Here is a 20,085-nt window from a genome sequence, read left to right on the forward strand (position 1 = left end):
ATAATAACCGAACTAAAAAAGAATCGAATCTCAAATTTGAATAATTAGAACTCAGAACAGTCCATAACCGAAATAATCCGAACATAAATAATTCAAAAAATTTAAAACCTGAACTAACCCGTTTCTAATCGATACGGTGTCAAATCAACTCAATTCCCCTAATTGACGAATGTATGTATCCAAATATTGATAACTTGAACCCCGTTGTTGGCTCATTAACCAAAGGTGTTCACCCTACAACTCATGTCATGGGTTCGAGTGAAGGATTATCTGCTTATAATTCAATTTAAGCCTTCCAATCTTTTAATGATTTTTTTCATTTTAATATTTTATTATTTTATCTCAAACCTTATGCAAAGTTATTAGCATTGCAAATACTAAATTACTTAGAATCCCATGACATAATGGTCAGAGTGTTTATTGTCCCAGATGTGGTCTGGATTCGAGTCATACTTGTCGTGTTTGTTGTTTTAGACGGTGTCCTGTTCTTGTAATTCACAAAAAATATATATAATAAATATATTCATTAAAAATTTACATAAAAATTAAATGTAACTTTGGCTAAATTGGTAAAATTAAATATTTAGATTTCATTGTGTTCTATGTTTAAATGTGTAAGTTTTATTGATTTTATATAAAATATATTAAAAGACAAAATGCAATTATGATAATGTAATTATTTTTAATCCAATTGACTCCAATTAAATCATAGATTAACTTAATTAGAGGCTTTCATATATAGTACTAATTACGAAGCATTAGCTCTGTAGTTAGGGGCGGATTCTAAGGCACTCAAAATTTTGAGAAATTTTCCTTCAAAATATTAAAAATATTTAATTAAGCCTCTTTAAATTTTAAAAAATTTTAATTAAATCCTCTCAAATTTTGAAAATTTTTATAAATCTCGCAAAATTTCAATTAAATCTTTAATCTTAATTTTTTAAAATTTATTAAATTTTACTAATCTCTAAAAATTTAATCCCAGAATCCACATTGTAGTCCAATGTTGTTGGTGCCGTGCCATGCCAGGTGTCTGAAAACCAGAAGAGAAACACATAAATAAATAAATAACCCAAAAGTAGAACAGAAGTTTTCAGGTCAGGAAGGGTTTTCCAATGTACGGCCGTCTGTTTTGTCTGACACTATCGGTGAACCCCTGCTGGTGCTTTCGATTAGAAGTGACGAAAGCCATGTGATTGTTTGATGTTGTCGGGCCCCCAATATGTCCCACGGCTGCGAATAGAATTGGATGAATTTGTCAACTGAATTGATTTGGATAAAAATGTTTGACAGTTTGTGTAATTCGAATTTTATTATTTATTAAATAAATAAATATAGTAATAAGTAGAATTCGTATAGAATTATGCTTTTACTATTTGACTTTGATTAGAACAAAAAATTTTAATATTGGTATCATTTGTTTTTTAACGTTAGTGAATTTTTTCTTCACGTAAAATCTATGTGTTCTTATTTTTTTTCTTATTACTTTGCGATCGTTCTACCGTCATTATCGACGTTTATTATAATAATAATTGTTATGCGATGAAAACGGAAATGAAGAGCTTGTATTAATGTTGAATCGAGTTTTGAGCAAAATTGATTTATATAAAATCACGCAGGCATATATTTTTATCATTATAAATTTAGAAAATGAGATCGAGTTATCAGTCCAGTTGGAGTACGATATGTTGACGAAATAATATATGTATTTTATTATTGTTGAATTAAATTGAATTCTCTCGTGTAATAGTTCAATTTGATTTATTAAAAAAATCTTTATTTATAATAGTAAAGATGAATCAATTGAGTTTTAACTGAATTAACATCATTGTTATTACAACAATGGGGAGAACCTGAGTTAAAGCAGGGCGGAGTCGGGATATTTTGATTGTGGGTCGAGTTTTAAAAATTTAAAACATCTAAAAAATTCATATAAATTAATATATAATATGATTAAAACTATATTATTAATACTAGACTAATAGCAATGCATACAAACTAAGTCTTCTAATGAGTAAGGACAAATAAAATTACTTTTTATCACAAGAAAATTTTATTTCCTAATTCCAGTCGATAGTTATGGAATAAAATATAATGCCGTTCACAACAATAAAAGCTAGTTAAGTGCTATTTGATATCATGAGAATGTAATATTTTTAGTATCGTGATAATTTATCTTGTAAAATTATGGAGAAAAGTGTGAAAGAATAAGAAAATTTTGAGAAAAAATAATGAATGTTGAAAGAAAATTAAAAATATATATATATTTGAATTTTAGTGGGTGTTTTTCAAATAATTTGGTGAGGTCAATAACTTAATTTACTATTTATATATATTTTTATAAAGTACTCTTTTCTTAAAATTTTTCCATCATGTGGGTTGAAACGTGTTTTAGTCCGATTTAAGAGTTAGGGTAATGTTATGAGTAGAAGTAAACATTCTATCATTTGATAATATCAATTGACTTATTATTATAATATTGAAATTAAATACTTTAATCGCCTCCTAAATTTTAAATCTGTATTTTATGTTTTCAAACTATCTTTAACAAAATCAACTAAAATAATTTATATTTAATAATTTTCGTGAAACTTAAATTTCTTTTGATTATATAATTTTGATTAATTTCAATATTGAAAAGAAAAAAATAGAACTTTCAACAAGAACAATTTGACAAATTTTTAATACATTATTTTAGTTTCTACCATTTTCTCATTTTAATTCTTAATACTTTTTAACCCAATCAATAATTTTAAAAAAATATTTTTTGGGTAACTAAAATAAAATGACCTAGAATCTGAGTTACCAAAACAAAAGTGTGATGTATACAATTAACAACCGTTAAAGATTTAGTGAAAGCACCTTAAAAGTTGAGTAACGAAATTAGTTAAAACAATTTCATTTTGATCCCAAAATGACAGAGCCTTAAAAGTTGGATGACTAAGTAAGTAATTTGCCCAAAACAAATGATGAAAATGTGCAAACCTTTCCAACTGCAGAAGAAGTTCAAGTATATGGTCGTGTTTAGGTTACAACCTCGATTTGTTTCCATGGATCATTTAGAAAGTGTTACAACGAGAATTTCAACTTATTTCACAACACCACAATTCTTTTTTTCCTATCATTTTCCGGGAAAATGGAACTCAATAAGTAATCAAAAAACTCCATGGGGTATATAACACTAAATATGTCACGTGAAGCTTCAACCTCAAATAGCTTCTTCATTTAGGTCCTTTATTTCTTACTTTCAATCAGCTTCATATATATTTAGGCAGCCACCTTTTTGGATGTTACGGAGTTGACAATTGTAGCAAATTCCGGCCCCTGCATCAACAAATATTTTGAATCCAATCGTCAGCAATGCCATAACCGAATAATATTTCGGTACGTTTTATTAATAATGGAACAGAGTGAATAATACCTTCAAGGAAGCGCCACCTACGAGAAACCCGTCGATATCTTCCTGCTTTGCAAGCTCAGCACAGTTGCTTCCATTAACAGACCCTGCCAAAAAGAGATATAGTATGCTCTTACAAGTTTTTTCATGTGTTCCAGTACTATCTTCTTATAGACCGTCCCCTGTACTAAGATCATAGCAAGGGAACAGTAAAAGTATCATGGAGATCCATGTATTAGGAGTTAGATTACATTTTACCCACTTTACTCAAAAAATGGGCAAATTAGTCTCTGTATGTTTAATTAAAGAGCAAACTGGTCATTTCTATTAAAATTTTATCCATTTCTCCTGTTAAAAACTAATGCAACTGACAAATTAATCAGACAGTTACATGTAATGTGTCACGTATACCTCATGTTGACGTACAGGGACCAATTTTTAACAGTAGAACTGGATGGAATTTTTAACAGAAGGACTAGTTTGCTCTTTGATTCAATATACAAGGACTAATTTGCTCATTTTTTAGTAAAAAGGGCAAAATGAAATCTAACTCCTAATATAAGAGCTTCTAGTACTTTCACCCAAGGGGAACATATGTCATATCTACACGATCCTAGAATGTCTCTCTCATATCATAAACCACAAATACATGTATACAAGAATGGTATAGTATCTGAGTTACCTCCATATATGATACGTGTTTTAGATGCAACTTCCTCGGACACATTCTTTTTAAGCCAATCACGGACAGCTACATGCACTTCCTGAGCTTGTTGGGGTGTAGCAACTTTGCCGGTCCCGATGGCCCATACAGGTTCATAAGCAATAACTATATTGTCCCAACTGGGTACAACATCTGCAAATGATGGAACAATTAGAGTTAGGTCACGATCCCTTCCTCTACATTTACGAGATAACCTAAGTAATTCATGAGGAAAAAAGTTAAAAAATCAAATAGAGGACACAAAAGATTACCAGCAAAAGCCTTCAGTTGCTGGAAACATACATCGAAAGTTTTGCCTGCTTCTCTTTCTTCTAGTAATTCACCAATACAAGCTATTACTCCGAGACCCTCGTTCAAAGCGTAAGCAGCTTTCTTTCCTATAAACTGAAGACAACAACAAATCTCTGATAAGTCCTTTAACACCTCAGAAGAACATTAAGCACGTAAACTCTTACCTGATCATCTTCACCAATAATATGTCTGCGTTCAGAATGTCCGAGAATGACCCACTTGCAGCCAATATCTTTCAATTGCTCCACACTACAGAAATAATCAGATGAATCATATTAAAGACACGGATAGATTTGAAGTAACTCAATCAAACAGTATGGCATATGCAAACAAAGATGTCCATAACTAAAAAACAAAACACAAATTAGCTTCCACTATGTTTGGAAACAGATCAAATGAAATAACAGATGCCCCAAAACTTAAAGGCCTATTTACAAGAAATGCAGAGTGAAACGAGGACCATATGTCAGTACCAATGAAGTAATACGGAAAAATACAATAAATTTTCAGACCCTCAGGTACGGAATAATGAAGAATTAACATGTTTAGCTCATCAAACAAAAGTTAGCTAACCTGATTTCTCCGGTAAAAGCCCCACCTTTCCCAATCCAAGAGTTCTGAGCAGATACCTCAATTCGACCGGTTAATGAAGCTGTCACTTGATCGAGATAAACAAAGGGAGGTGACACAACAACATCTGTCAAAGAGTAATGAATTATTAGCAATGTTCATAACATTTAACATGATATACCAATGAAAACTGATAAATACAAAACCGAGCCAAGTCCCATAATTTATCAAGGATCACATATGAAACCGATAAAATTTTGTAAATCTTTTAGCCATTTGCATATATAAACCCTAAGCCAAGTTCCATAATAGATTTAACATACACAAATTGCAAGATTTAAGGCACTAAATTACCAACATCAGTCTCCAACTTTGTGCTGTTCAAGTCAGAAACAAGCTTTGTGATGGAGTCTTTTGTTCCATTCTATACGAAGAAAAATAACATCATCAGTGAAGGAAATAGAACTAGAGAATGAAACAAATAGGCATACATGAGTTGTTCCATAATAAAAAAGATCTTGGCATAACAACTAATAGTGTGAAATCGTATTGACGGAAAAAACTGCAATAGTACTTTCAGAAAAGGGGTTAGCAGGGCGTGACGAACTTGAAGAATCTGAAGTCTGAAAAAGAAACTTTTGAAAGGTATAGATCACTAGAAAAGGCACAAAATTAACAACAGCAGGAGATCATTTCTATTTATAATAATTGCAATGATAAAATAAATAAAAATGGGGGAGGGTAGTAACCAGAACCACCATGAGAACAAAATACTTGCAAGAGTCAACTTCACACTAATGCCATAACAAAAACCAATGTGATAAGTATCATTTTGTTGAGGGTTGGTTGGCTCCTTCGGAAGAAGTCTTCGTAGTGCTGTCTGCCCGGCAGCCAACTGGACCCCCACCAAGGCGACCTATATGCCATAACCCCTCCAAGGGTGAGATGCTCACGTCACCTTGGTGGGCGTACGGTCGAGGTACCCCCTCCATTAACCAGGCCCTTAGGGCAGCTGCTCACAGCACGCTGGCTCTCCATGGAGGCTGGGGACAAAACCCTTCCAAGGGATGACACTTCAAAGACTTCTCCCAAAGGAGCCAACCGATCCTCAACACAATTAAACAAGATTAGCAAGAAAGATTCCACATCAAAAAACCACAAAGAGAACTCTAAAAGGACTTCATTACTTTCGTAAACGGAGATGCTAACAGAATCATGGAGTGTAGTGCAACATATTTGGCACAAAGAGCTAACAATAGAAGAAAACCAAGACCAAATATAGAGAACATAGACTAACACCATATCTGTGAGAAAAGGGTACTTACACATTTCCAGTTACCCCCAACAAAGAACTGCAAGTTCAAGAAAAAATAGAAAGGTCAGTACTTACCAAAAGCATTAATAAAAGACACCCCCCCCCAAAAAAAAAAACAGTGAAATTGGCAAATATCATTGTGAAAACCCTCTTGCTTAAAGCTTAATGCTTAATACACTACTTAAACAAAGAGACAAGATCCCAAAGATCAGCAATTCATTTCTAGATTCAGCATCTAAAACTTTCCCTTTTTTTCCTTTTAATTGCTAAGTATTGACTGACAAACATCAAAACTAGAAAACCTACCGACGTCACAAAAATGTATTAAAAGAGGGCGTTGGTGGGTTAATTCTAGAGCCTTCAAATCAAGTAACAGTTGATCTTTACCTTTCCGGAACCGGCCATGGCAGTAACAGCTCTGCAAGGTTTACGAGACGAAGCAAGGCGAAGCTGAGAGTTGATGTGTTGAAGGAAAGATTGAGATTGAGAACTGTCGAGCTTGGGAGATGATCGGCGAAGTCCGTTGAAATGTGGGCAATATGTAGATATCATCGCCATTGATAACGGAGGCTGGTTCTGGAGTTTGGTGTGGGTGAGGTTTCAGAAGGGTATGTGGTGGTGGCTGTTGGTTAGTAAAGTGAAGTGAGGGTGAGGTTGCGACCGTTTGCTTAGGATTTATGTTTTATGTTGGAGTTATTCATTGCTTGAAAAAAAAAAAACTTCTGAATCCAAAATTACTTCTCGAAGAAAAACTACAACAGTTATTTTTAGCCGAAATTTTTAGTTTTTCGGAAGTAATTTTCAGTTAAAAATTTTTGTTTTTTCTCTCTTAAAAATATTTTTTGTGCTTAATTATTTTTTCACCACTCCAATAACATATTACTCTTTTTGTGCTTAATTACAAATGTGTTAAAATCATTAATTAAAAATAAAAAATATTTTTAAAATACTAATTACAAATATTTAATGGTTATATTTAAATATTTAAAATATAATTTATATATTCTAATTAAATTTTATAAATAATTAATATTTGTTGCTTAAAAAATTTAAAATTTATATTTCATATATTAAAATATTAACAACAAGCTATAATAAATTTTTTATATTCTTACTAAAATATAATAATATTAACTAATTTAAATATTATTTAAATGCATATTTGTTACTTGATAATAACTTGTCTAAAATGAATATTTTATTTCTCAAAAGCACTTTTTGACAACAATGCTAAACACTCAAATTTTAAACCAAACTTTTCAAAAGCATTTCTCAAAAGCACTTTTCCAGAGCACTTTTCAAAAGTACTTTTCAAAAGCAATAAAGAACTGGCCTTAATCGCAGGCTTGTCGAGGACTGAGATTGGTTTTAGTCACTCGGTTTTTGGGAAACGTCAATGCACGTTCTGCAACAGTAAACTATACCTATGTCATTAAACTATTAATAATTTTACGTTTTGGTCATTTATCTTTAAAAAATTACAAAATGGTCACTAAACTATTCATAAGTTTTAATTTAAGTTGTTGAACTATTCGGAAGTTTTTATTTAAGTCATTGAGCTAGCGAACCCCAAGTATAGTGATCAGTACCCATCAACGAATAGACGAACATACCTTAGATCCAAGTCAAATTGACAGTTAGTGTCGGAGACCAGAAAAGAAAGTAGTTTAGATTTTGGTTCGTAGGTTCATTACATTCAAAGTTGTTTCTTGAAAAAAAAAATGAACTATAGAATAGAAGGGGAATAAGAGCTTTTGATTGGTGTAGGCAACGCAAAGTGAATAGAGAATGCTATACATCAGTGACTTTAATAGCTCAATGACTTAAATAAAAACTTTTGAATAGTTCGGTGACCAGTTTGTAACTTTTTAAAGTTCAGTGAGCAAAACGTAAACTTACTAATAGTTAAGTGATCTCGGGTGTAGTTTACTCAAAAGAAAAAGGTTAAAACTCGGGGTGTAGTTGAGCTAAGCTAAGTTAAAAATGGGTAAGCTCAATCTTGACTCGAAATTTTGAGTTCAAAACTCAGTTTGAACTTGATTGAACATCTATTTTTAAGATTGAGCTTGATTAAGCTTGTATCTATTCAAGTTCGAGCTTAAGAGGCTACCACGTGTCGTTATAAGATTTGTCATCAGTGTCACGTTAGCAGAAACTAACGATATTAGCGCAGAGGTACCAACCTAGGTGATGGAATATATGTTCAGGTATCAACTAAGTACTTTTGGACAAGTTCAGAGGACAAACTATGTATTAACTCATCAATTTAAAAAGTAAAACTTTTTGGACAAGTTCAAGTACCAATTAGGTACTCCTTTGAAAAGTTCAGATACCAACTAGGTACGTTTGGACTAGTTTAATGGGAAACTATATGTTAACACTTAAAAAATTAACTTTGTTTAACAAATTGGGGCAATGTGTGTGATGGAATACAAATTCAATTACCAAATAGGTACAAAAAAAATAGGTACCAACTAAGTACTTTTGGATAAATTTAGGGGGTAAATTACATATTAACCCTTTTAAACAAAAGGAGCGTGTTGTCACGCGAATGAGAACCGCTGGGGTTGACATTTATCTGAACATCGTGGTTCCGTTTTCCATAAATGTCCCTGACTTTGCCCTACAAGGAGTCGATAACGGCTAAGGGACAAACGATGTTGTTTCAGTTGTGCTGGCTAGATTTTCTTTAGCTATCTTTGTACCTACCATAGTAGAATCCTGCCACGTGGTTTAACACAAGTGATGAATAATGTGAGATGAAGAAACTGATCTGAATCTTCCCTGAATCTGTGGTGACAAATTGTGGACCGTACATTTAGACTTGATAATATTAAGGTCTAATTTTGCTCTTGGTCCTTATACTTTGTCAAAATATAAGATTTACTTTTTATACTTTTATTTTAGGAATTTAATGGGAATTAACTATAATTAGATAAATAATTATAAGGTATAATGATTTATTTGACTTTCTAACTTTATAAAAAATCATTTTAACCCTTAAACTAATGCTTTTTGTCAAAAGACACCAAGATCTATATATATGCCACATAAGTAATTAATTAATTTTTAAAATTCTAAAAATCATAGAATATTATTATAATTTTTATGGTTAAATAAGTTTTATGTTTTTAGTAACTTTTATGTCTTTTTTGAATTTTTATATATTTTTTATTTTAAAATTTTAATTGTTGATGTGGCATACGCCACGTTAGCAAACTTTTTCATTTATATTAGGGTGATTAGACAAAAACGCAAGTTCAATGGTTAAAAAAAGGCGAAAAATTAAACGAATGGCTAAAATAACTTCTTTATAAAGCTAGAGGGTCAAATAAGATATTATGCCTAATTAATATTTTCAGCAACTTAATTTTTTAAACACATTTGATAACCACTACTAAAAATACAGAAAATGATAAGTAGATATAGATAATAAAATCAATTATTTTTATTATTTCTATTTCATTTAAGATTATATTGTCCTCCATCAAATAATCAAATTATATTCAAACGGACTTTATAACTTAAATGCAACACTTAATTTTCCAATTTATCAAATATAGCCTTATATAACATTTGGATCAAGTTATCTTACATTATCATTAGTAATGTATGATTTCGTTATCATTTACTACGTCCGGATCAATAACTTTTGTTTAGTCTTGTGTGGTTTCCACGAATATACGTGTATGATAGAATTATTAGTAAAGAAATTTAATATTGTGTCTATTATATTTCATTCCGTCAATTGTATTGCCTTTATTTTTAATTAATTAATTAATATAAATAGGTTTTATTATTTAATTATTTATTAGTTAATAAATTTTAACATTTTATACATTATTGTTGTGCTATTTTCATAGCTTTCACTCTTAGTATAATTTTATAATTTTTTATTTTTATTTATAATTAAAAATTAATTAATTAGTAAAATAGTACTATTACCTTATATTCATTCAACCAAAGAAACAAAAGGATAATATAATTCTTGACACCTGAACATAGTAAGTAAGTCTATTTTGGTATCTGTACTTTTTTGGGTCTACTTTGGTTATTGAACTTAGTAACTAGATCAAATTTAGTCCCTGAATTGGGATTTTTTTTTCAAGATTTGATGATATGACCAATTTTACTAGAACATGATAGAATTGGACGGATTTAAAATTGATCGATAAAGTAGTTCGAACAAAGAGCTTGAATTGATTAACTCTAAAACTACTTGAAATTAGTAAAAATTGAAAATCGAGACAAAAATTGACAATTAAATAGGTTGAACCAATTTGACAAATTTTTTATTTTTTGAATATTTCTAGATTTTTTGAATTTTTAATTATTATTTGTCAAGCAGTTGAATCAATCAAACTAGTTGAATATGGAACCGATGGTCTAACCTGCTCAACCACTGGTTCAATTATTAAAACACCGAATGTGACACTTTGAGATTGTGTTACATAATTGAACTTTTATATTTTTCAAGTTCAGGTACCCAGATGAACCTAGTTGTCAAGTTTAAATACCAAATTAAACAAAAAATATATATATAAATACCAAGGTGAACCTAATTACCAAATTCAGTGACCAAATATTATATCATCCGGAAACAAAATTTATATTTCAACCAATTAAACTAATTTTAAAAAAAAAAATTAATATTATTCCTAATATGCTAAATAATTTAAATAAGGATAATTCTAGTATCAAAACTATTAAAGCTTAAATTCAAATGCAGCTTAGTTTTTTTTTTTTTTAATAATACAATAGCAAATTAAGGCCAACAAAAATGAGTTTTATAAGTTATTGAGTTTTAGCTCAGTTGGTATCGGTATTGTTGCTAGTGCAAGAGTATGTGGCTTCGAGTATGCTGAAACGCATTGAGAATAAGCTATGAAAAATTCTAAGTATTGTATAAAAAAAAAGATTAGGAATCATGATCAATATCGCTCAAGAATTTGGGTATACAAGGCTTGTTAGAAGAGAGCAATATCCCCCACACCAGCACCTGCAACTTTATTCTTGCCATCGGTATTCAATTTCATCCAACTCGCAGCTAGTTTCTCCCAAAGTAGCACCTCCTTTTGAACTTTCCACTTGCATAAACCAACAACCACATTTTCATTCAAGTTGTGATAGGTCAACTTCATTTTAACATCCACCGGCAATCGATTGTTTAATGTCACTAACTCATTTCACCACCTCTAGACTCCCCGCAAACAGTTGCAAAGAACACTGGCTAGCTGCAATGTCCAACCAGTTTGTACCTGCAATCAACCAAGTTGAACTTCCAACATTCGTCAATTGTTAAAGAAAAGAGTAAGGAATATAGATCAGTTCCTAACAGATTTCTCCAAACATATTTGGCCATGCACTAGTCCCTTAAGACATAACGAAATCAGAAAGGTTGTGTAAATGTCCTACATGCTAAGACACTAAACTATAAGTGATAGGATTGAGGAGAGGATTCAACCTTAAACAAATTCTAGTTTGATTTAGGCCTAAGTTAGAAATGCTCCTCAAAAGTGCTTTTGGGGAGAAGTTAAAATTTTTAACTTCGGAAAAAAATATTTTTTGACCAATTTTTGATTTGAGAGAAGCTATTTTTTTCTAAAAAATACCTTATTTGAAATGCTTTTGTCTCAAAAGTATTTTTGATAAGCGTTCCTAAACTAGTTCTTATAAACTAGCGCCACTAAACTTTCAACTTTTGTAACCAACCTCCATCCAAGTTTCGCAAGCAACACCAAGTTCTTGTCAAGCATTGCTTTCAATCCAACGACAAGCAAATAGTATCCCAATTTACAAGTTTCACTCTCCTCGTGTCAGAAGTAGATCTTTGGATAAATCCCAGACAAAGTTTGTCAAGATGATCATATGCACCCAAACGTTACCATTTAGATCTGATCATGAGCCGGGTCACCCACCTAGGCTTGAAGGTCCACTTAAAAAGTGGGAGGGTTTAAGAAAAATATAGGCTCGAAAAATAGGCTTGGATAAAAAATAAGGCCCATTTTCTAAATTGGTCGAGCCTCGAGTATGATTTTTTTTTTGCCCGAGTCGGTCTAAATTTGGCTAAATTTTTTCTACTGCTTTTTTGCTGCCATTTTGATATTATATTAGTACTATTTTGTTGTTATTATTTGGATATTGTATAACTCTTGTTTTAGTATTAAATTTGCTACTAATTTAGATACATTTGTTTGCTAAGTTACAACTATAATACATTTGTTGGAAAACATTTATTTTTAATAATTTTAAAGTATTTGATGTATTATATTTTTTAAATTTATTTTTATATAAAAATAATATAAAATTTTTAATACGGGTTGGCCGGATCGAACTCGAGTTTAGTATTTTTTATCTAGACTGAATTTGAAAAAAATTTAGACCCATTTTTCGAATCAATCTGAACCCGAGTCTAGAATTTTACATCGATCTGACCCGAATCCAATTCAATCCATGATCAAATCTATTACCATCCTTCTTTTGTATTTAATATAAAATTTTTATAAATACATTTGCTAAACAAATTCTTTTACCCCCAATAATTTAATAATAATTTTACTAATTTAAAATGCAATTAACTTAACATCAACTCAGTTAAGAAATGATTTAAAACTCATTTTATATTTTATTTAAAATTTATAAAAAATAATTGAAACTTAAAATAAATTCATAAATTATGAGATTTCAACCTAAAATATTAAGATATTTAAATTTCAATTTTATCGATAATAAAAATAAAATAAATTATAAAAGAAAATATAAGTCAGGACCAAAACGGCGCCGTGCTATATTTGATTTTTCTGCAAGCGCAACTGAACAGAAGGGTAGTGGAGAAGTAGTTGTATATTATTTAAAAGCACACAATTGACCAAAGATCCAACGGAGAATGTTCGTCCGGCGGAGCTCTCTGTCATTTATAGCCGTTGGATTAAAACCCGCCGTCCCTCCTTCATCTATTTGTCATTTCTAACACCGATTAATTTATTTTTCTTATTTCTAATTTGACGGAAAAAAAAAACTCTCTGAAATGGGGATGAAAATTTTCAGCGTTTTCTTCTTTGCTCTCCTCTTCCTCGCATCTCCTTTCCTTCAAGGTTTGTAATTTTTTTTCTTTGTTTTTACTTGCTTTGTTATATTTAAGATCTGTAATTAGGTATTTATGCTTACTGCGATTGCTTTGATCTGTTTAAATGAGAAGCAATTCGATTTGTTTTCCTTGAGTATCATTTCTTTCGCTTTTTTTTAACATCCATGTGAGATTGGTTTGTTTTTTTTTCTAGATTTATGATTTGGTAGTGAGATTTTGAAGTGATTTCTTTGTTTTTAAATTCATTGTTGCGTTGCATGGCTGTGATTATGAAAGTTCGATTGAATTTTTTTGAAAGAAGCTTAGGTATCTTCTTGATATCTGTTCTTACTGGCATTTTAGTGGCTGTTTTAGAAATACAGTTTAGGTTTGCTCTTGGAAAATGAAAGGAAAGAGTACTAGGGCCTTGGCAAGTACTTTGGAGTTTGGTGTCCTTTTCAATAACATTATTGAAGCAGTTATTTCCGGATGTCGGATCTGTTTGTTGTATTAATTTTTGTTTACTTTTTATTTATTTTTGGTAAATTACTAAATAAATAAATAAATTTTCATTTTGTTTTAAAATTATGGCTTCACATGAGTTTTCTTTTCTGTGATAGTTGCTAGGTGTCAATCAGAAGCAGAGGCAGATGTTGCAGAAGCTGTTGAAGGAGGTGATCTCGGTATTGTTGGGGAGGATGTTCAGGATTTTGGTGATCCTAATTACAGTTCAGCTCCTGAAGTTAAAACTGTTTGCGTTTTCCCCAAAAATAGCGCCAAATGTAAGAACTTTTTGGTGCCGCATCTCTGATTTCAATAATTTTATAAGATTTTAATAAAAAGTTTAACGATATTAATTATCTAGATTAATTAATAATATCATAAAAATATAAAGACTAAATTATATTATAAATTAATATATAAAGATTAAATATAAATTTAGACCTAAGAGACCTAAAAGGTAAAAACTAAATAAATATCTGCCACGTGTGGACAAAATGGAAGGTCCCTTTTATAGTGAGTTATGTAGATTCCAATTCAGTGGCATGACGGTCAGTCGGTCATTGAAGAGGCAAAGCCCTACAGCCGCCGGGAACACAGCGACTTGGTTTCTCGACAAGTGTCGGAACATGTCATCTCGGCCTTCGACACGTTTCATGGCCTCCCTCCTTTTACTACTCTTCTATTCCTTGGCCGATTCTTTTGCAGATCTGCCTTCACAGTTTCAAGCCCAACAAGAGTTGACCGACATCAACAAGTCAACTATTTTACCAACTTGTCCTTGCCGTCGAGCTGCCACTCTCCTAGAAATGGTACAAACCCTCGCCATCTCCTCCTACATCTGTTGTCATAAGCTAGTCAATGTCTATCTACTTGTAGAGGAGAGGCCGCTTGATGAATGCGTGCTTTGAATTTGATACTTCAAATTTATTCCCATTATGAACATAAATTCTGCCTTACAATTTTAAAGCATATGATTGATATTTGAACATAATCCTTATAGTTGAAGGAGCTATAGTTACTGTCAGAATCTTCTTTTAGGCACGTCTGAATTTACTATTTTATCTGGGTTCCATGATCTATTAAGCATTTCGAGAATCAAGCCTTTTTGAATATATGTCCATCCTAGATACTTTAACCCAAAAAATGAACTAACGAAATATAGGGGAAGTCATGAAAAACTGAGCATACCAATGTTAGAAACGTATTCATGTCGAACACTTGGACCTTAGTCCGAGAAACATAGATCATGATCATATGTGCTATGCTTTTTTTCCTCTTCAGTCACATTCTTTTATAGGAGATATTTTCCCCTTTTACCTAACATCTGTAAAACAGGTGAAAAACTATAAAAAAATCTGGGATATGTTTTGTCAGAAAGTTATGGACCTTATGATTCATTCTCGTAGCCTTGCACCCAGGTATTGAAACATCACAAGCAAATGCAAGGCATTGTGGGTCTGCTTTATTTCCTAACCTTATTTTTATGGACATTTCACTCGTGCTTTTGTCAGGACAGTAAAAATGGCAATGAATGTCCGAAAAACATTACTGAAGCTTCACAAATTAGACATGGGTTGACTTTATTGGATGCTGATTTCTTTAACGATATAAAGGTGATGAATTTTAGCATTATGACTTCATTTCAGATAATCCTGCTTGAAGTGGGTATGCTTTATCTAATATTATCATCTTTAATTTGATTAATTCTTTCAGGTTCTTGAGATTGCAAAGGGTGCAAAAGAGTTCAATATTCCTATAATAAGAACCAACAGGAAGTTAGTTGCTTCTATTAATGGAGGGCTGCATAACCCTTCTCCTCTGGTTTTTAACCCCGAGTGGAGCAAGGAGCAATCACAAGGCAAGGCCAGCAGGTTTAATCATCCTTCAGCTTCCGGCATTCAAAGGCCAATTAATGAAGAAGATATAGCCTTTATGAGTGTGAGTCAATTGATATAGCCTTTATAAAATAAAACAAATGGCTTTGACCTGATTATTGTATGCGACTTTCCCGGTCTTTATTATCAGGTTCTCGAACTAGGAGAACTCATAAAGAAAAAACAGATTACTTCTGAGGAGCTTACGGGAATTTTTCTTAAGAGATTGAGAAGGTAGAAATAAAAAATCCGGTTATGTTTATGCATTTATAATGTCTAACACCCTTTTTGTCCCTCAAACACATTGATTCTTTATTGCTAAAATACCAGATACAATCCTGTACTTGAATCTGTAGTTACTTATACTGAAGATTTAGCTTACCAGCAAGCGAAAGAAGCTGACAAGTTGCTCTCTCAAGGAGTGCATTTAGGTACCTTTTAAACAACTTGCTGCACTATACGATTATCACCTTCGGCCATACTGTTAAAAACTTTTTGTCAGAATAAATTTGCTGCAATTTTCTACTTCTTTCGCTCACAATTTGTCCTTGTTCAGGTTACATTATTTTATCCAACTTTTTAGAATGGTGGCAAATGCTTGCCTGCTTAACGAAGTTAAAAAAAAATAGCTCTTTTTGTATTAGTTTATTGTCAATTTTTTTATTGGTTTGAGAGTTATATATTACTTGGTATTTTAGGACCACTACATGGCATCCCTTATGGATTGAAGGATATAATCTCAGTACCTCTCTACAAGACAACTTGGGGTTCAACAACTTTCAAAAATCAAGTGCTTAATATTGAAGCATGGGTGTATAAGAGGTATTATGCATCACTGAAAACTGAAATCATTGTGATCTCATGGAAAGTTTTTTTAGTTAGATGACATTATTCACTCTTATGAATTGTCAATGCAGGTTAAAATCTGCAGGGGCAGTTCTTGTTGCAAAGCTTGTTACTGGATCACTGGCATATGATGACATCTGGTTCGGTGGTAGGACTAGGAACCCTTGGAACATTGAGGAATTCTCTACAGGCTCATCAGCTGGGCCTGCTGCCTGCACCTCAGCTGGTATTTTTTATTTTAAGTTCAATTTATCATACATGTCCTCTAGTATTTATCCTAAACATGAAATAAGCCATAGTATTTTTAGGTCTAACAATCTTTTTCATGATCAAACATGTTGACCTAGTATTGAACCTAAACCAGATGCACATTGCTTCGTCTAAGAAATTAAATTTTCATTACAGGTATGATTCCATTTGCAATTGGTTCAGAAACAGCTGGCTCCATTACTTACCCTGCATCTCGGTGTGGTGTGACAGCATTGCGGCCAACTTTTGGTTCAGTTGGACGAACTGGTGTGATGAGCCTATCAGAAAGCTTGGTAATACCATTAGGGAGAGGAATCTTCTTTAACTGAAAGTGTTTAATTATCCAGCCCCCATTTTTGCTCCAGCCTCTGGGTGTGATGTTCCAATAACTGTCTATGCTCTCCTTTTAACAGGACAAGCTTGGTCCATTCTGTCGAAATGCTGCTGATTGTGCAGTTATTCTAGATGCCATCCGAGGGGAAGATCCAGATGATCTTTCTTCAAGAGACATTCCCTTTGGTGACCCATTTTCTGTTGATATCACAAAGCTTACAGTTGGTTATCTTGACGATGCTGACATGGAGGTTAGATTTCATAAACATCTGGCTAAAGCTTGAGTTTGTTATGCAACCGCAACAGATGCACAATAATAAATAAATAAATAAAAACAACATATGTCAGAATTGCTATGAATTAATTGATTGAACTGAAATATTATATCTTTTTCTCTTAGAGATAACTTTGATATAAAGTAACTATCGAAGTAACTCTTAAGGTCTGACCTTTTTCTAAAACCAGGTTGTTCATGTGCTTGAATCAAAAGGTGTTAAGGTGGTTCCTTTCAAACTGAATTACACTGTCGATTCTGTTCAAGGCATCCTAAATTTCACGATGGATGTTGACATGTTAGCACATTTTGATGAATGGCAACGATCTGGGAAGGATGATGATTATGAAGCTCAAGATCAATGGCCTGTTGAGTTACGTCGTGCACGTGTAGTTTCAGCTGTAGATTATTTGCAGGTCTGTTTTATACTCTCTAATTATTGGTTGATATTATAGTTTGGATGAAATCATATAACTTTTGAAAACATTTTCTAATGAGCTATTAGAAGACACATACTTCTTTTACTTCCAATTTTTGAGTAGGAAAACCGGAAACAGTCTTCAAAGATATGGAGATTTAGGATGTGGAACATCAGCAGGAATGCATGGAAATCGGGGATTTAGGTCTAAAAGTAGCCCGTCTGGTCATTTAGCACTGGAGTGGATAGCGCTTAATCCGAAATCTAGAGAGAAAAGATAGAATCATTTTTAATTTTTTCTCGTGATGTTTTTTCCCTCTATTTTCACTATTTTTATAATGTTCCACAGGCACAAAGAGCTCGTGGAAAGTTAATCCAAGAAGTGAAAGAAAACTTCAATGTTGATGCATTCATTGGAAATGCAACGGATTGGGAACGAGTATGCATGGGAAATCTCGTAGGTTTGCCAGTAATTGTTGTTCCGACTGGCTTCAAAAACATACCTAATCCACCTCCAACTGGTACTCGGAGACGAACCACAGTCAACACGGGCATATACGCTCCTCCTAACCATGATCACATCGTAAGTTTCCGGATCCGTGAGCCATGGACTTGATCCACTTTTAGTTCTAATGTGGATTGTAACATACAGTGGATATAGAAAGTAACTATAATCATCAGAAATCTCAGAATGCAACTGTTTTGTGTCTCATTTTATTCCTCCCATTTTCTCACTGCAGGCATTAGCCTTAGCAATGGCTTACCAGTCTGCAACAAATCATCATAAGCAGCGGCCCCCCATAGATGATCTGGGACCAAACGACACAATACCCAATCACCCTACCGTTCCCATCCCTCCTAGACGCTTGCATATGTAACAGAGTTTGTAAGAAACCTTTTAGTGCCTTACCAATTGTCAAAGCCTGCTCCAGACTGTAACCTGTACCTAAGAACAATATCATCGTTCAAAATGGCAAGATTTGATGGATACCCCGTTTAGGTTTTTTTTTTTTTTTCCTTCTTGTTTCTTTCGCCATATCACGATTCTGTTTAACATCTGATTCAGTAGGCAAGCGTAAGTTGATGTATTGAAAGTTTGAAACTTCAATTTTCAGCTGGAAGTTTTGCAGGTTTAATCCATCTTATTACTTACCCCAGAACTTCATTCCCTTCTTAGGTCTAATAATTGGTACAATAATAATAACAATAACAATAGATAATTGAGTATTTTACCGTGTTTACCTTATACACATCTGATTTAACTAAAATATTGGGAATAAATACGCAGCATATTTTGTATTATGTTCAAATGTTTAGTGTGGATATAAGTGTTAAAACTTTTTAATGTTAATTTATGTTTTAGAGTTGATTTCAAGATGAGATATTACCTCGCTCGAGAAGAAATCCATCTATTTGTATCATACTTAGCTTTTGTTGGGGTACTGTAAGTAACCAATAGTTATTACTAAAAAAACTAATGAAAGAATAGGGCAAAATACAAGAAAAAGTTTTTTTTTTTAAATTTAAAGAAATGGGCTCGGTATTTTATTATTTATCGGAATGGCCCATTTTTCCCGAAAGCGCGTCCACATCAGCGCGATGTTAGGGGACGTGGCAGAAAAACGCGTTCCTGAGGGTGCGCTTTGCTTACGTGGACATAAATCGCTTCCTCAATGGCGCGTTTTGTTGCCACGTAAGCGCTCCCCTGGGGACGCGTTTTGCCTGCGTGTGAACAGTAGCAACAGCTACTTGTTTGACCGTTGGTGACACCCCAACGGTCAAAAAAAAAAACTATAAAAATCCCCTCAATTTCACAACTAAATCCTTTCTCTCAATTTCTCTCTAGTATTCTCTCAAATTCCTCTTAAATTCCTATTTAAAATAGCTTCAAATTTTTAATTATTTTTAAAATAGTTTTAAAATTTTTTTTTTTGAATTCTTTTTTTAAATCGTAAAAATTTTTACCAATTTAGCAATGGCCGGGGAATTGATTCGTCTTAATGACAAGCATATATCCGTGGAACAAATGAAAATGGTAAGTGTTAAATTTAATTTTTAAATATTATTTAGGATTTTTTTATTTATGCAATTTTAAATAATTATTATTTTATTATTTTTTATAAAAGTCTGTAGATTGGATATTGCAATGTTATATCCGCAATATGCATGGTCCTCCATCACCGTTGGTAGAGAATTACCTGCGGGAGGCGGGTTTTTGGCATGT

The 20,085-nt window shown here is 32.5% G+C and overlaps 2 protein-coding genes across 5 annotated transcripts; one reads left to right on the forward strand and one right to left on the reverse strand.

Moving 5' to 3' along the window:
* Positions 1-2,967: 2,967 nt before the first annotated feature.
* On the reverse strand, positions 2,968-6,964 carry LOC105779606 (triosephosphate isomerase, chloroplastic). The gene is made up of 9 exons (XM_012603425.2): positions 6,685-6,964; positions 6,308-6,334; positions 5,337-5,406; positions 4,986-5,109; positions 4,577-4,661; positions 4,373-4,505; positions 4,080-4,253; positions 3,422-3,504; positions 2,968-3,324 (listed from the first exon to the last, which is right to left on the reverse strand). The coding sequence occupies exons 1-9, from the start codon at positions 6,853-6,855 to the stop codon at positions 3,268-3,270; spliced, it is 924 nt and encodes a 307-aa protein (XP_012458879.1). The 5' UTR covers positions 6,856-6,964; the 3' UTR covers positions 2,968-3,267.
* A 6,196-nt stretch (positions 6,965-13,160) lies between these two features.
* On the forward strand, positions 13,161-19,021 carry LOC105779624 (uncharacterized). Of its 4 annotated transcripts, none has more exons than XM_012603456.2 (15): positions 13,161-13,391; positions 13,984-14,145; positions 14,369-14,676; positions 15,203-15,285; positions 15,384-15,480; positions 15,581-15,805; positions 15,893-15,975; positions 16,072-16,172; positions 16,440-16,563; positions 16,659-16,813; positions 16,993-17,129; positions 17,250-17,420; positions 17,635-17,859; positions 18,211-18,444; positions 18,602-19,021. In XM_012603456.2, the coding sequence occupies exons 1-15, from the start codon at positions 13,325-13,327 to the stop codon at positions 18,737-18,739; spliced, it is 2,310 nt and encodes a 769-aa protein (XP_012458910.2). In that variant the 5' UTR covers positions 13,161-13,324; the 3' UTR covers positions 18,740-19,021. The 4 variants fall into 4 exon arrangements, with proteins under 4 accessions (XP_012458910.2, XP_012458912.2, XP_012458911.2 ...); XM_012603458.2 differs by having other exon boundaries at positions 13,162-13,391; positions 14,573-14,676; XM_012603457.2 differs by lacking the exon at positions 15,203-15,285 and having other exon boundaries at positions 13,162-13,391; positions 15,379-15,480.
* Positions 19,022-20,085: the final 1,064 nt, after the last annotated feature.

This window comes from Gossypium raimondii, chromosome 4 (genome assembly GCF_025698545.1).
Source record: "Gossypium raimondii isolate GPD5lz chromosome 4, ASM2569854v1, whole genome shotgun sequence".
In the NCBI taxonomy this organism is placed as follows: Eukaryota; Viridiplantae; Streptophyta; class Magnoliopsida; order Malvales; family Malvaceae; genus Gossypium; species Gossypium raimondii.

Coding starts and splice junctions, on each gene's coding strand:
- LOC105779624 (XM_012603456.2), top strand. CDS start 13,325: ATGGGGATGAAAATTTTCAGCGTTTTCTTCTTTGCTCTCCTCTTCCTC. Junction 16,173..16,439: donor CTCTCAAGGAGTGCATTTAG/GTACCTTTTAAA, acceptor TTGGTATTTTAG/GACCACTACATGGCATCCCT. Junction 17,860..18,210: donor CAGCTGTAGATTATTTGCAG/GTCTGTTTTATA, acceptor AATGTTCCACAG/GCACAAAGAGCTCGTGGAAA.
- LOC105779606 (XM_012603425.2), bottom strand. CDS start 6,855: ATGGCGATGATATCTACATATTGCCCACATTTCAACGGACTTCGCCGA. Junction 4,254..4,372: donor GCAACTGAAGGCTTTTGCTG/GTAATCTTTTGT, acceptor CATCATTTGCAG/ATGTTGTACCCAGTTGGGAC. Junction 3,505..4,079: donor AACACGTATCATATATGGAG/GTAACTCAGATA, acceptor TCTTTTTGGCAG/GGTCTGTTAATGGAAGCAAC.